Here is a 15,828-nt window from a genome sequence, read left to right as displayed (position 1 = left end):
ACATGCCACGGGGCAACTAAGCATGTGTGCCACAACTACTGAGCCCATGCGCCTTAGAGCCACGCTCCGCAACAAGAGAAGCCACTGAAATGAGAAGCCTGCACCCTGCAATAGAGAGTAGCCCACACTGATCAGAACGAGAGAAAGCCGGCACACAGCAGTGAAGACCCAACACAGCCAAACATAAATAAATAAAAATTTCCAAAAACTTCTTTTAAAGAAGGAATTCTAGAATCTAAATTCACAAGCCAGGCTAAAGAACTTCTGGGCTAATATTTCTCCAAAGTCTTTGAGGCAACTCTGGGCCTGATTTTCTCTAAACTGAAAGCTTCAGCTATGTTATTAAGAGTAGAACTTTTATTTTTTAGAAGTAGCTGAAAGCTTTGAAGGTAAGTTGTCATTTATTCTTAAAGTTTTCCATAAAGACATTGTTGGGTCATTTAATACACGAATCATCACTCCCTTGTTAGAACTCCACTAGCTCATCATTCCCAAAACAAGCTGATGATGGCTCAGCCGGTAAAGAGTCTGCTTGCAGTGCAGGAGACACAGGAGTTCAGTCCCAGGGTTCAATCCCTGGGTCTGGAAGATCCCCTGGAGGGGTAAATGGCAACCCACTCCAATATTCTTGCCTGAAAAATCACAGAGGAGCCTGCAGCCCATGAACTCAAGAAGAGTTGGACATGACTGAACAACTAAGCATGCATGCAGGCAGGGGAAGCCTTGATGGAGACAAGACAGTGAGCTCTTAAAATAAGTATCTAACAAATGTCACTGAAAACAGCTCCAGTGCTTGCCTCTTCCCCCAAACAAATGCTAGAACCTTTGACCCACTAGTAAAAGCAACTAACCTAGAACAACACCCTTGCCCCATTGTCTCTCAAGGTCTTTTAGGAGGTTGTTTATCTAGTTGTATTTCCTCTTCCTGTTCTGACTGCAGAGACGGGCAAGACCAGGTGACTAGAAACACACCTCTGAGGCTGGCATGGAACCAGAGCAGGACAGACCCTGTTCCAGTCCCTGTCACTTCATACTACAAGCTACTTTCTCAGACCTTTTTTCTTTCAGTTACCTTCTCAGCCATCTGCTAGCATCCAGCCAGCTCAGAAGCACTAATGAGATCGTTTCTAGTATCTCCCCATCCAGGGCTAGGACTGACTGCCTCCCCTATTCCCAGATTTGCAAAACACTAGAGTGGACAACAGAACCATCCTTGCATCTACCCGAAGAATTTCCAACCGCCTCAGGACGTCCAGGGAGATGCCATGTCACTTTTTCTTTTCCCAAAAAAGGAAATATAAATCTTTAATCTCACCTGGCTGTAAGACAAAGGCTAAATGGGATTTTCATGCATTATAAAGTGTGGGCCACCTGAATTCTTTGGTGAACTCAGGTTGGCAGACTTTTGATTTAGTGGGATTTTTGGCAAAGTCTCTGCTGAAAATTTTCATTTTCCTAAACTAGAGGTGTTCCCTCAGACTGCATGTTTTAGGGCTCTTTTCCTTTTTTCAGAAACCCAATCAGAAAGAAGCCAAAATACACTGGGTTAGTGTATGACACTTTGTTAGTATGGATGACTTTAGGGACTCATGGGTGAAACATGAGTTCCCAGGAACTCCAATACTGTCTCTTTCTTCCTTGGTGGTGGTGGATCAACCCCTAAGTAATGTCTGACTCTTGCAACCCTGTGACTGTAGCCCACCAGGCTCCTCTGTCCATGGGATTTCCCAGGCAAGAGTATCAGAGTGGGTTGCCATTTCCTTCTCCAGGGGATCTTTCCAACCCAGGGGTCAAACCCACGTCTCCTGCAGTGTTGATGGTCTCCTGCATTGCAGGTGATTGCTTTTACCGCAGAACCACCAGGGAATCCCCTGACTTCCTTAAGAGTAGGAAATAGCACCACAAACAGCTCCAACGTCACAAGCTCTCAGCTAAAGCACTCCTCTTTCCTAGGTTCAGCTTGAGAGAACTTTGGGAGAAACTGGCTGAGCTTGGGTCATGTCCTCACCCACTGCACCACTCACAGTGGCCAGGAGTGGATAGGGTAAGCTCTTGTGATTGGTCCTACCTGAGTTATGTGTCCACCCTGTGGCCAGGGAGAAGGGATCCATTTTCAGAAGAATGGGGTGTTATATAGACAGGCACTGGAAAAATCAAGAGCTAAGTACCCATTGCAATTTGTATCCCACTCTGGTGAAAATACTTCCAAATTCCATTATTTTAAAAATGAAGTGATATTTCGAAAAGTCACTGCTGGCTTTTCCCAGAGAAGCCAACAGTTCCACACCCTCCGTGACTGCTGCAGCTTCTAAATAGGTGATAAGGCTCCTGGGAACTGCATGACCTGATCACACGGCCTTGGCATCCACCAAAGCATGATTACTGTTAGCCTAGGCTCACTTCTAGGGAAGTTACATGGACTTCTTTGCATATCTCTCATCCATACTCACCATCCAGGTTTAAAAGTCCCTCAACATTTGCCTTCTCCTGTACTCTTCTTCCCATTCTGATTTTGGGATTGCTCTCCCATCTCCACCCCCTCCTAGACTCATTCACTAATTTCCCTAGTTTGTTTTATAAAACAAATGCTCCCACCCATGTGATCCAGTCACACACATTCCTTCCGCTTCCTTAGCTGACTTGTTCCTAAAGAACTGCCTCTCCTTCTGCCTTAAAAAAGAAGACTCTCACTCTCCACATTTAGCACTTCAGTCAGGATGTTGGATCAGACTTCAGATCACTGCACCCCTATTTTTATTATTTGAGAAGAGTGGTGTGTCTAATTTATCCATCATTCTGTTAGCAGTTATAACACCGAATAGCCATTTTTCTATTATTTGTCTATATCCTTTTACGGTAGTCATCTTAAGAGCCAGGACTGCAAACCTTGGATATAACAGTTTCTCAGCATATGAACTGAATGAATGAATGATTAAACTGAATGAATGATGAACTAAAGACCATGGGTTTTGGTATCAAAAAGATCTGGATGTGAATTATGTCTCTATTACTCTCTGAGTGACTTGGAACAACTTGCTTAATCTCTCTGTGTCTTAGTTTCTTTGTTCTCTGCCAACTGTGAAATGTGGATCAAAATGCCTATCTTTCAAGAATATTGTTAGAATTACATGAAGAAAGATGTACAAATGCCTAGTATTATGTAGGGTATATAGGGCTTCCGCAGTGGCTCAGATGGAAAAGAATCTGCCTGCAATGCAGGAGACCTGGGTTCAATCCCTCGGTTGGGAAGATCCCCTAGAGAAGGAAATGCAACCCACTCCAGTACTCTTGCCTGGAGAATTCCATGGACAGAGGAGCCTGGTGGTCTACAGTCCATGGGGTCACAAAGAGTTGAACATGACTGAGCAACTAACACTTTCACTTTCATGTAGGGTGTACAGAAGAACTCTAAACATTAATAGTAGCTTAGACAAAAGACATATTTAAAAACTTGAAGGCGGGTGGGGGTGGGGGTGAGGGGGACTTGTTGGACACCACTAGGGAGAATGTTGGCCAAGGTTTGTGACTTGGACCTCCCTTGGAAGGGAATATACTGAACACCTTCAGGATCAAAGGTAGGTGGGAAAAAAGGTAGAACAAAGAAAACAGTCACGGCAGAGAGGAATCAAAGGTCATTGTTACTGAACTCAAGTCCTCTGAGAAGAGTGCTGTGTCTAATTTATTAATGTTCCTTAGCATCACTTCCTTCGGTCTTGCAAGTTTTATTTCAGTGTGTGAAGCCTGAAATTTAAGGAAAAGCAAAGAAGTGATGTGAGAGGCAAATTTAAAATATGTTTATGTTTTTAAAAATCTTGGAACCCACTTTCATAAACCCAAAATATCTTACAATCTAAGTTGTTGCTAAAATTTTAGTTCAGGAGATTTCCCCAGTCCTCAGCCTTGCTTTCTTGCTTTCTCTACATAAACACGAGAGTCGGGATTAGGGACAAGAAAGCTTGATCTCTGAGACCAGAAGGAAAATCTCAGACTCTTCCTTCAGATCTATTCTGCTCTACATGAAATCTGAAGCATTATAAAATCCATCCATCCATAAGTAACACCCCAGACTTTTTCCTTATCATCATGACTTGAGAGTTTAAGTCTGACCACCAGAAATAGTGATGACAGGAATAGCTAGCTCTTTGCTCTCGCTTAAGTTTTCACATCATTCAGATCATTCTAAATTTTAACTTTTTTATCTTGCTTTTTTCAATTATCTTTCAAACACAAGCATTTCCATGCCATTAAATTACCTATAAACATGCTAATGTTTAATGTCTACATAATATTTTATTATATATGAGGATATCATAATTTTCTTAACATTTTCTCTTTTTTGGACATTTAGATCTCCAACTTTTAGTTGTTATGAACCATACTTTGAAAAAAACTTTTTCTTTCAGACTATTTCTTCCTAAACAAAGAAGTCCCCAGAAGGACAATCATTTGTTCAAAAGGCATAAAGATGTCTTAAGTTTGCTATACATGCCATCAATTGACTTTGATCACAGTAGAAGAGTACCTATTTCACTATACCCTTATCAGTCCTGGATTGTCTTAAAAATAAGGGGAAACTTATTGACTAATTTGATAGATGAAGTGTTCTATTTATCTATGAAGTTATCTATTTATAACTGACGTTTATTGGGTCACCGAAGGGGTTTGATTCTTAGCCATTTCATCCCCCTCATCTGTGAATTTAATTGTTCATTTCTCTTTTAAGATGTTAACGCTTTATTGATTTGTACAGGCTCTTTGTAAAAATGTAAATCTATTGTCTGTCATATTTATGGTGAATATTTTTCTCCATTTGATTTTTGCCTTCAACATCCATCCAACACACACACCTGAGTCTCCCCAAGGCATTGATCTAGTCCTTAAGGATGAAACAGACACAGTCCCTACCCCTAGGGATCTCAGAGTTTAATAGTGAGAGGCAGGGGCATAAATGATGAGTGCAATAAAGCTTTTAAATGCTTTGTTAGAAGTCCAAATAGGGTAGAGTGACTGCTCTAAAAGTGGTTAGTGGTCATGTATGAACATGTAGCGGAGAAGGCAATGGCACCCCACTCTAGAACTCTTGCCTGGAAAATCCCATGGACGAGGAGCCTGGTGGGCTGCCATCTATGGGGTCGCACAGAGTCAGACACAGCTGAGTGACTTCTCTTTCACTTTTCACTTTCATGCATTGGAGAAGGCAATGGCAACCCACGCCAGTGTTCTTGCCTGGAGAATCCCAGGGACAGCGGAGCCTGGTGGGCTGCTGTCTATGGGGTCGCACAGAGTCGGACACGACTGAAGCGACTTAGCAGCAGCAGCAGCATGTACATGTAGAAGGGGCCAGGAAAGGTTTCATGAAGGAGGTGATTCCTAACTGAGTGTAAAATGCAGAGTTAATGACTAAAGCAACAAGGTGGGAAAAAAGCATTTTGGGCAGAGGGGACACCAACAGACAGGGCCAACTAAGGAAGCTTCAATAACTAGGTTAGGTTAGGGAATAAAATGTCAGGTAGGTCCAGAGGAAGAAAAGGCTAGAGAGACATCAGAGTCTCACAGTTTTTTAAATTATATATAACTTTTATATCTTTTAGATGTTCACCTTGGTTCAATTAAGCTTTACCTTATTCATCTCTTACATAATATGTACGCTAAGAAAGTCCCTCCTGGCCCAGGGCTTCAATGCTTATCTTTATTTTCCTCTAGTTTCCGTTTTTAAAAAGTATTTTATTTTTGGCTCTGTCGGGTCTTAGTTGCAGCATGCAGGATCGTTGTTGTGGCATAGGGGTCTTTTCTTGGCGGAGCACAGGTTCTTTGTTACCATGCTAGGGCTTCTCTCTAGTTGAGGCACCCTAGGCTTAGTAGCTGTTGTTCAGGGGCTTAGTTGCCCGACCAGGGATCAAACCCGAGTCCCCTGCATTGTAAGGCAGATTCTTAACCACAGTCCACTAGGGACGTCCCTCCATGTTTAATAGTTTTCATTTTAGTCCTTACATTTAACATTAAACATTTCAGATGTTTAATCCATCTGAATCTGACTTTGGTGTGTATAAGGTAAGCCTCATTTGAATTTTTGTGTGTGTGTCTTTTTTTTTTTTTTTTTTTAACTTTTTTTTTTTTTATTAGTTGGAGGCCAATCACTTCACAACATTTCAGTGGGTTTTGTCATACATTGATATGAATCAGCCATGGATTTACATGTATTCCCCATCTCAATCCCCGCTCCCACCTCCCTCTCCACCCGATTCCTCTGGGTCTTCCCAGTGCACCAGGCCGGAGCACTTGTCTCATGCATCCCACCTGGGCTGGTGATCTGTTTCACCATAGATAGTATACATGCTGTTCTTTTGAAACATCCCACCCTCACATTCTCCCACAGAGTTCAAAAGTCTGTTCTGTATTTCTGTGTCTCTTTTTCTGTTTTGCATATAGGGTTATCGTTATCACCTTTCTAAATTCCATATACATGTGTCAGTATGCTGTAATGTTCTTTATCTTTCTGGCTTACTTCACTCTATATAAGGGGCTCCAGCTTCATCCATCTCATTAGGACTGGTTCAAATGAATTCTTTTTAATGGCTGAGTAATATTCCATGGTGTATATGTACCACAGCTTCCTTATCCATTCATCTGCTGATGGGCATCTAGGTTGCTTCCATGTCTTGGCTATTATAAACAGTGCTGCGATGAACATTGGGGTGCATGTGTCTCTTTCAGATCTGGTTTCCTCAGTGTGTATGCCCAGAAGTGGGATTGCTGGGTCATATGGCAGTTCTATTTCCAGTTTTTTAAGAAATCTCCACACTGTTTTCCATAGCGGCTGTACTAGTTTGCATTCCCACCAACAGTGTAAGAGGGTTCCCTTTTCTCCACACCCTCTCCAGCATTTATTGCTTGTAGACTTTTGGATAGCAGCCATCCTGACTGGCATGAGATGGTACCTCATTGTGGTTTTGATTTGCATTTCTCTAATAATGAGTGATGTTGAGCATCTTTTCATGTGTTTGTTAGCCATCTGTATGTCTTCTTTGGAGAAGTGTCTGTTTAGTTCTTTGGCCCATTTTTTGATTGGGTCATTTATTTTTCTGGAATTGAGCTTCAGGAGTTGCTTGTATATTTTTGAGATTACTCCTTTGTCTGTTTCTTCATTTGCTATTATTTTCTCCCAATCTGAGGGCTGTCTTTTCACCTTACTTATAGTTTCCTTTGTAGTGCAAAAGCTTTTAAGTTTCATTAGGTCCCATTTGTTTAGTTTTGCTTTTATTTCCAATATTCTGGGAGGTGGGTCATAGAGGATCTTGCTGTGATTTATGTCGGAGAGTGTTTTGCCTATGTTCTCCTCTTGGAGTTTTATAGTTTCTGGTCTTACATTTAGATCTTTAATCCATTTTGAGTTTATTTTTGTGTATGGTGTTAGAAAGTGTTCTAGTTTCATTCTTTTACAAGTGGTTGACCAGTTTTCCCAGCACCACTTGTTAAAGAGGTTGTCTTTTTTCCATTGTATATCCTTGCCTCCTTTGTCAAAGATAAGGTGTCCATAGGTTCGTGGATTTATCTCTGGGCTTTCTATTCTGTTCCATTGATCTATATTTCTGTCTTTGTGCCAGTACCATACTGTCTTGATGACTGTGGCTTTGTAGTAGAGTCTGAAGTCAGGCAGGTTGATTCCTCCAGTTCCATTCTTCTTTCTCAAGATTACTTTGGCTATTCGAGGTTTTTTGTATTTCCATACAAATTGTGAAATTCTTTGGTCTAGTTCTGTGAAAAATACCATTGGTAGCTTGATAGGGATTGCATTGAATCTATAGATTGCTTTGGGTAGAATAGCCATTTTGGCAATATTGATTCTTCCAATCCATGAACACGGAATGTTTCTCCATCTGTTTGTGTCCTCTTTGATTTCTTTCATCAGTGTTTTATAGTTTTCTATGTATAGGTCTTTTGTTTCTTTAGGTAGATATACTCCTAAGTATTTTTTTCTTTTTGTTGCAATGGTGAATGGTATTGTTTCCTTAATTTCTCTTTCTGTTGTTTCATTGTTAGTATATAGGAATGCAAGGGATTTCTGTGTGTTAATTTTATATCCTGCAACTTTACTATATTCATTGATTAGCTCTAGTAATTTTCTGGTAGAGTCTTTAGGGTTTTCTATGTAGAGGATCATGTCATCTGCAAACAGTGAGAGTTTCACTTCTTCTTTTCCTATCTGAATTCCTTTTACTTCTTTTTCTGCTCTGATTGCTGTGGCCAAAACTTCCAACACTATGTTGAATAGTAGTGGTGAGAGTGGGCACCCTTGTCTTGTTCCTGATTTCAGGGGAAATGCTTTCAATTTCTCACCATTGAGGGTGATGCTTGCTGTGGGTTTGTCATATATAGCTTTTATTATGTTGAGGTATGTTCCTTCTATTCCTGCTTTTTGGAGAGTTTTAATCATAAATGAGTGTTGAATTTTGTCAAAGGCTTTCTCTGCATCTATTGAGATAATCATATGGTTTTTATCTTTCAATTTGTTAATGTGGTGTATTACATTGATTGATTTGTGGATATTGTGTGTGTGTCTTAATGTTTATCACACCTATATTATCCCTTAAGCTTTTCTCTGTAACCCTATTGTGTTAATGGGTAAAAGGGGAGTGCTAGCTAATAAAATATATTCCCAGCTGGGCACAGTGCTTCAAGAAACAAGAGACATTTCCCCGGGGTTTGTTCTTTGACTAAGCTGGGTTAATCACTCTAGGTACAAAGTCACAGCCATTTAGGATCCTTGTTCGCAGGGTCCTTCTGCTATTTTGTGTTTATTGATTATAAATTTCTTTACAGAGCCAACGGTTTCCACGGAGAGGACTTTATTCTCATGACCACTGAAGTGGGGACAAGGAGGAGGACTATGTCACCGCTGCTTGATTTGTTTACTCCCACAAGAGATTAGGTGGAGTCAGGTTTCTTCCCCTGAGGCTGGCTGGAAATCAAGTGGAGTTGGCATCTCTGTGTAGTACATGCCAGACCCTGGGCTGTTAGCGGAGGGCTGTGATTGGCTAGAAAGGCAAGCATAACCTGACCTGATTGGCTCTGGACTCCCTCCTGTTGTTACTCCACAACAATCTGAAGACTGGTCCACCAATCACAGGGCTCCTTACTGGGTACACAACTGTTGGAGATTGCCAGGAGTCCCTAGCAACACCTTGGCTTTTGAAATCTGGAAGGTGGGGTGCTGTGCAGTCAGCTCTGCAGTCAGTAGAGGAGCGTGCCAATGCCTCAGGAAGAGTCTGATCCCAGGATGGACACCCCACCCTCTGAAGAACCCTTAGATAAGCAAACCAAAAAACTGGAAGACCAGGAAGAAGAGATGGAGTTTAAAGAGCTGGATGGTCTGAGGGAAGCCTTGGCGAACCTCCGGGGGCTGTCCGAGGAGGACAAGAGTGAGCGGGCGATGCTGCGTTCCCGCATCCAGGAGCAGTCCCAGCTCATCTGCATCCTGAAGCGGAGGTCCGACGGGGCCCTGGAGCGCTGCCAGACCCTGGAACTGCTCAACAGCGAGCTGGAGGAGAAGAGGCTGCTGGAGGCCGAGGAGCTGAAGGCCAAGAACCAGCAGGCCCAGAAGCTGGAGGAACGCTTTATGACCCTGGCCGCCAACCACGAGTTGATGATCCGCTTCAAGGATGAACACAAAAGGCAGAACGCCAAGTTGCGAGAGGAGAACGAGAAGCTGAGGCTGGAGAATGACCAGCTCTTCAGCCCAGCGCTGAAGGCCCAGGAGGCCAAAGTGGTGCTGCTCACAGCCCGGAGCAAGGCCCTAGCCACGGAGCTGGAGACCCTGCAACGGAAGTACGCCCGGGACGTCGGCCAGGCCCAGGCCCGAGAGCAAGAGCTGCTGGAGCTGCAGAACCGGCAGGCCTGCGCCCACACCGAGGAGACGGAGCGGCTGCGCTCGCAGCTGCAGAGCCTCCAGGAGCAGCAGCAGGAGGCCCTGCGGCAGACGGCCAAGGCCGAGCAGGCGCACAGCCAGCAGAACCAGGAGCTGCGGGCCCGGCTGCAGACCGTCACTCGGGAGAAAGAGGAGCTGCTGCAGCTGTCCATGGAGAGGGGCAAGGTGCTTCAGAACAAGCAAGCGGAGATCCGCCAGCTGGAGGAGAAGCTGGAGATGGCCGACGTGGCCAGGAGGCACGCGCTCGAGCGCTTTGAGCAAGAGGCCGTGGCCGTGAACAGCAACTTGCGAGTCCGGGAGCTTCAGCGCAGGGTGGATGGCATCCAGGCCGCCTATGATGAACTCAGGCTGCAGTCCGAAGCTTTCAAAAAGCACAGCCTAGATCTTTTAAGCAAGGAGAGAGAACTCAATGCCAAACTCCGCCATCTCTTTCCATAAGGTTTCTGCCTCCTCTGGCCTCCGATGGAGAAATCAGATATCTGTGCCTTACTCTTATGGCGAAAGTCAAGATGGTATTCCATTTATTCTACTTTTAAGTACAAGAGACCACTCCAAGAAAAGCTACTTTACTACAGTGATGTTGTTTACTACAGTGCCATTGTAAGGGTAACACTGATTTTTCAGTCCTACCACCTAGAATACACGAGATTTACCAAATTTCGTTGTGTGCCTTTGAAATCTTCCTAAGTTTGCTATCAGTATCTCCACCTCTCCTATAACTTATTCATTCTCAACCTCAGATATCTTCAGCTGTCCTAAGTTTTAAAATTAGCAGCTGTTACTTTTCAGAGTGCGAAGGGGGATGTATTCTTGTGGATAAGTGCAATGGGATGTGTTACTGTGAAAAATAGCACAGTTAGCCCTTGTAGACAGATAGGCTTGTAACCTCCCACAACTGAGACTGTAAGCTATAACAGTTAATAGCATATCAATAGCATGAATAACTTGCAGAAAAGTGTCTGATTTTGAAACTGGCCAAACAGTTACTTGCCTTACCTGCTTTATGGAATATCCTTTTATTTGCACTAGCCTGGAGAACAAAAATTGAGCTCATTAAGTTGTTTTCCAAAGTAGGCAAAGTTTATTATAGCCATTCTATATGAGCAATATGATTCAAATAAATAAAATCCACCTTTTAATTTTCCCTGCAAACTTAGATCACATTCCATTTTCTTGTCCCCCCCCCCCTTAATAAAAATAGGATTTGAAAGTGAAAGTGAACAAGGGGGTTCTCCAGGCAAGCGTACTGGAGTGGGTTGCCATTTCCTTCTCCAGGGGATCTTCCCAACCCAGGGATCGAACCCAGGTCTCCCGCATTGTAGGCAGATGCTTTTGCAGTCTGAGCCACCAGGGATTTAGAGTTACAAAAAAGCAGGTATCAGTAGCTTCATTTAATATTTCACAATATGTTAACAGACAAAAGTCCCCAATTTAGGGCAACAAGTCATACACTGGATATGATACATACAGCAACACAGAGTGATTGCTTTGTTTCTATTAGCATACTTTCTTGAAACTCTTTCATTTTGTAAAAAAAAAATTTTAATGGGAAGTATATATGTATACTTACAGCATTTTTGTAGGAATACTTAAATGTGTAATGATAAAAACAGATAACAGTTATTATATATGTTTATACAAAGTTCTTAAAGAGGTAGATATAAAAATACACTTTATGCTTCCTTATTTCTCGGTATTTAGTTGACATAGAAGCATATTATGGCTACTTCCCAAGACAGATTGTAATATAGTATTTTTCTTACCCATTTAGTATAGGGTGCCAAGAGATACCTAATGATATGGATTTGTTAAAAAAATATTACTTGGTATCTTTTTAATAAATAATTTTAAGCATCACTTGCTTTAACCTAAAGCAATTTTTAAAACCAATTTTCTCACATTTTTAATAAGATCGTGGTATTAAATACAGTTTCCAAGGATCCACCTTGCTGGCTTGAAAGGATTATTTACTTCCTTGAGAAGGGAATGGTAACCCACTCCAGTATTCTTGCCTGGAGAACCCCATGGACAGAGGAGCCTGGTGGGCTACAGTCCATGGGGTCGCAAAGAGTCGGACATGACTGAGCGATTTCACACATTATCAAGAATCAGAATATAGGAGATAATTATGGTTACCTTTTATTGAGTTCATATTGTTTATCATTGTGCTGAAGCGCTTTGAATGTATTATTCTATTTAATCCTTAGCACCACGGAAGAAGGTTATAGTGTTCATTTCTATTTCAAAGAAGAGGAAACCTGAGATTCAGTAATTTGCTTATGGTCACTGGGGACCGGTGGTTTTGATGACATCACACTGAAAGATTTATTGACTGTCTACTGAGTAAGCTTAGGGAGCGGGGTGGGCACTGGGAATAAGCAATGAAAAAGCACGTTTTCTGGCCCAGAAGAGCTCCCGCACGGTCTAGGGGCAAAAGAGCAGTCACAACAGTGTAATGTGTGTTCAGGGGTGTTATGAGATCATAGTGGGTAAGACACACACACAGAGCAGTTACATGCCTGAGGGTGAGGGTTGGGATGGAAGAGAGGATTGCCAGGGATGACTAACACAGGAGCTGACATATAAGTGGTTCTTTAAACGACTAGTAGAATTTTATAAAGTGGAGAAAAGAAAGATTTGAGATAGCACTGTATAGAAAGTCACGGAGATTTTTTTTTTTTTTACAAATGTCCAGGATATTTGGGGAAATCATAAGTGGCTGTAAGGGGGTAAGGGAGAAGCATGTCTACAATTAAAAGGAAGAGGAGAGAGGGCACAGGAGTCTGGCAAGGGCACAAACAAGGACCCACAGTCCGGCCTACTTCCTCCGCCTCCAACGCGGGTTCAGGTGGAGCCGTGAGGAGATTGTGCGCATGCGTGCCAACGGCTCTGCCTGCCCCCGCCCCGGGCCTCTGCAAGCTCCGCCCACTTGCCCTAACCGCCGTTTGGTGGGATGGAGGTCTCTCAGGTTCACCCTTCATGCCCAGCCTGTGAGGAGAAGGAAGAGGCTCCTGGAAGCCACCTGAGGGCCATGTGAGCAGGGAATACGGGGCTCCTTGTTGGGAAGTGTTGGCTAGTGCAGGACTTGCCTCCAGGATTCCTTATTAGGTTGGGAAAGGTAAGGTACCTGCTCCCCACAAGGTGGGCGCAAAGAAAGGGTCTGAGTCCCCCGGCTCTAAGGACAATACCATTCATAGTCATGCTGAGGAGTTCCTGTTAGGTTGAACCGTATATAATTTTCACTTCCGTAGGTCACAAACGAAGAGCTACAGGCCATTTTATAATGCTCACTCCAATCCCCTTCAGGGCTTCCTTGGTGGCTCAGAAGGTAAAGCGTCTGCCTGCAATGCGGGAGACCAGGGTTCGATCTCTGGGTGGGGAAGATCCCCTGGAGAAGGAAACGGCAACCCACTCCAGTATGCTTGTCTGGAAGATCCCATGGACAGAGGAGCCTCGTAGGCTACAGTCCATGGGGTCGCAAAGAGTTGGACACGACTGAGCCATAGGTTCTAATACCCTTCATCCTTACTGACAAAGTCTAATACCCTTTTGAAAGATACTGGAAAGAAGATGGATAATGAGAATAGAAGGTCAAAGACGGATGGATGCCTAGAGAACAGCTGAGAAAAAGAACCCACAACATAAACTAAGAGGAATGTGAACCTATCATGTGTCAAGTGCTTTTCATGTCACTTTCATTCCAGCTCTCCAAGGGAGGTGCAGTGATCACTATTTTACAGATGAAAAAAGTGAGACTCAGAGAGGGTTACTTGCCTAAAGCCAGGAAGCCTTGGGGTACAGGAGTGAGATTTGAACCTAAACTCTTCTAGCAGGACCGTCTTATGCATGTGCCACCAGCCCATGAATCAAGCACTTGATTCTACTGCTGCTGCCTTGAGAATCATAATTGTGTGGCAAGGGGCTCCACATTTTCATGTTGGGCACTGCAAATAATGTAGCTGCACCTGCTCACTGCCTATCAAACCCATGCTTTTCCCCGGTATACAAACCACCTTCTAACGAGCCACAAAAAGACACTGATTTCTTTCCTCTCCTTTGTGCTTCACAGCACTTTTGTATTCTACTCTCTCAATGTTTATCTTGTATTTAATCTGTGACTCAGACTGGATTAGAGGATGGGCGACTAGTTAGTGTGGAATGCTGATCTGTAGTGATGCTTATCACTGGAACAAATTGTCAAAATGTAAATCAACCACTTTCAAATTACTGCCCTTGAGGGGAAATTGAAAAAACAGAGCAACAGAACTCCTATCTAAAGCAGACCTAGATTGCTAGTGAATTTGTGGCCTCCACAAGCAGTAACCCTAAGATGAAAATCCTTAGAGATTTGAAAACTAACTAATAAATGAGCAGTGCTGTGTAGCTGATAAGTGCGATCTTTTGTGTTACCCACTTTGTAAGCCTTTCCGTGTGCCTCTGAGGAACTTCTCTGTTTCCCAAAATTCCAAGTGAAATAGAAAAGGAAGGAGAACTACAGGAACAATGAACTGCCTGGCTGATGTTCTCATAATATTGACTCTCTTTCACTTAGTGAAAATTAAGTGAAGTTAATTTGTTTCTAGTAAACAAAGTATTGATAAAAAAATCTCTTTCTCCCCAACTCCACTACATGAAAATTAAACCTTAAATAACATTGTTTGAAGGAATACCTGCCCAGGTGCTTGCTGTTCTATCCAGTCCTCATTGACTCCGTTACCTGTGGAGTGGCTGTGACTAGGTCAAGGCGGGAATGAATCTGTCTGTGTTCCCCACCATGACAAGATCAAGAGATTTGGGTAGACCTTTGAGATACTATCTCTTGCCACACAAATAAAGGAAAGAGCACCACAATCCCAACTAGTCTCCCCAAAGCTGACCAGATGATTTGTCTTCCATTATTATTTGCCAAAATTGGGCCATATGCAAACATCTCCATGGGCAAAGTTGTTACCATGACTGACTTAAGCCAGTCTCTGTGACATATAGTATGTGGGGCTACCTAACAAAAGTATGACTTTGTCAGCAAGGATGAAGAGAGATGGATGTTGGGTGGGTCACCAACAGTGTCTGCTGTACCACAACTACTTAGATTGACAGGGCCTTATCAGGCTGGGAATTTTTATTTTATTTTTTAATCTCAGCCTCTTAAAAAAGTTTTTGGAATTTTGGGAGGTGGCCAAGAGAAGATTTTTCTAATCAGTTGTCTGTCTCCTTAAGAACAAACTGGATATTATTTTCCAAACACTAAGAGCATCTTACTAAAGTTTAGGGCCTAGGGCTATACAGATGAGTCTCCCTATTTGATGTTCTTTCCAAACTTCTGTTTATCCCACTTGGCAAAACTAATTCAAGAAAAACTTTTCCCTTGGACAGAACCTCCTGGTCATTCATTACACACTCAACTACTACAGTACCCTTTTCCCAGCCCCCTCACTTCCCAGTTCACCAAAGAAACTTCGCTTTTGCCAAAACTCTCCCTCTTTAATGTTCTGATCTGCTTTTACTTGCATTAATGTAAAATAATCTTCCCTTTCATGTTTAACATGATTCATTACAGAGTTGTTTGTGATAGCAAAAGATTGGAACTACCCTACATACCATCAATAAGGAACTAATTAAATATTAAATAAATCATGGGCCCTCCATACTTGGAATACATTGCGGGGTGGGGGGGGAGGCAGAAAGAAAAAGGAAGCGCTCTATGTACTAATACAGAAATATCTCCAGGATATATGTAAGGGAAAGCAGAGTGCAGAATATCTATCATTTATTACCTTAGTGCAAGGGAGAGAGAATGGGTGGGGAATAAGAATGTAAACATATGTACCCCATCTGTATAAATAAATACTGGAAAAAAAATGCTACAGAGAAGTGTTTATTGGTGGTATAGAGGAATGTGGGGA

The 15,828-nt window shown here is 42.7% G+C and overlaps 1 protein-coding gene across 2 annotated transcripts; it reads left to right on the top strand.

The window, feature by feature from the left end:
- The first annotated feature begins 1,510 nt into the window (after positions 1-1,510).
- CCDC89 (coiled-coil domain containing 89) lies at positions 1,511-15,617 on the top strand. 2 transcript variants are annotated; one of them, XM_061120058.1, is made up of 2 exons: positions 1,511-2,044; positions 8,821-11,214. In XM_061120058.1, exon 2 carries the CDS (start codon positions 9,251-9,253, stop codon positions 10,361-10,363), a length of 1,113 nt encoding a protein of 370 aa, XP_060976041.1. In that variant the 5' UTR covers positions 1,511-2,044; positions 8,821-9,250; the 3' UTR covers positions 10,364-11,214. The 2 variants fall into 2 exon arrangements, 1 of the variants encoding a protein (XP_060976041.1); XR_009688953.1 differs by lacking the exon at positions 1,511-2,044 and adding an exon at positions 13,482-15,617 and having other exon boundaries at positions 8,449-10,525.
- Positions 15,618-15,828: the final 211 nt, after the last annotated feature.

This window comes from Dama dama, chromosome 2, assembly GCF_033118175.1.
Source record: "Dama dama isolate Ldn47 chromosome 2, ASM3311817v1, whole genome shotgun sequence".
Classification (NCBI taxonomy): domain Eukaryota; kingdom Metazoa; phylum Chordata; class Mammalia; order Artiodactyla; family Cervidae; genus Dama; species Dama dama.
The sequence above is the reverse complement of the archived record's forward strand: the minus strand, read 5'-3'. Positions and strand labels throughout refer to the sequence as shown.

What these genes read in the sequence shown, in the direction of transcription:
- CCDC89 (XM_061120058.1), top strand. Translation starts at nt 9,251, where the DNA reads ATGCCTCAGGAAGAGTCTGATCCCAGGATGGACACCCCACCCTCTGAA.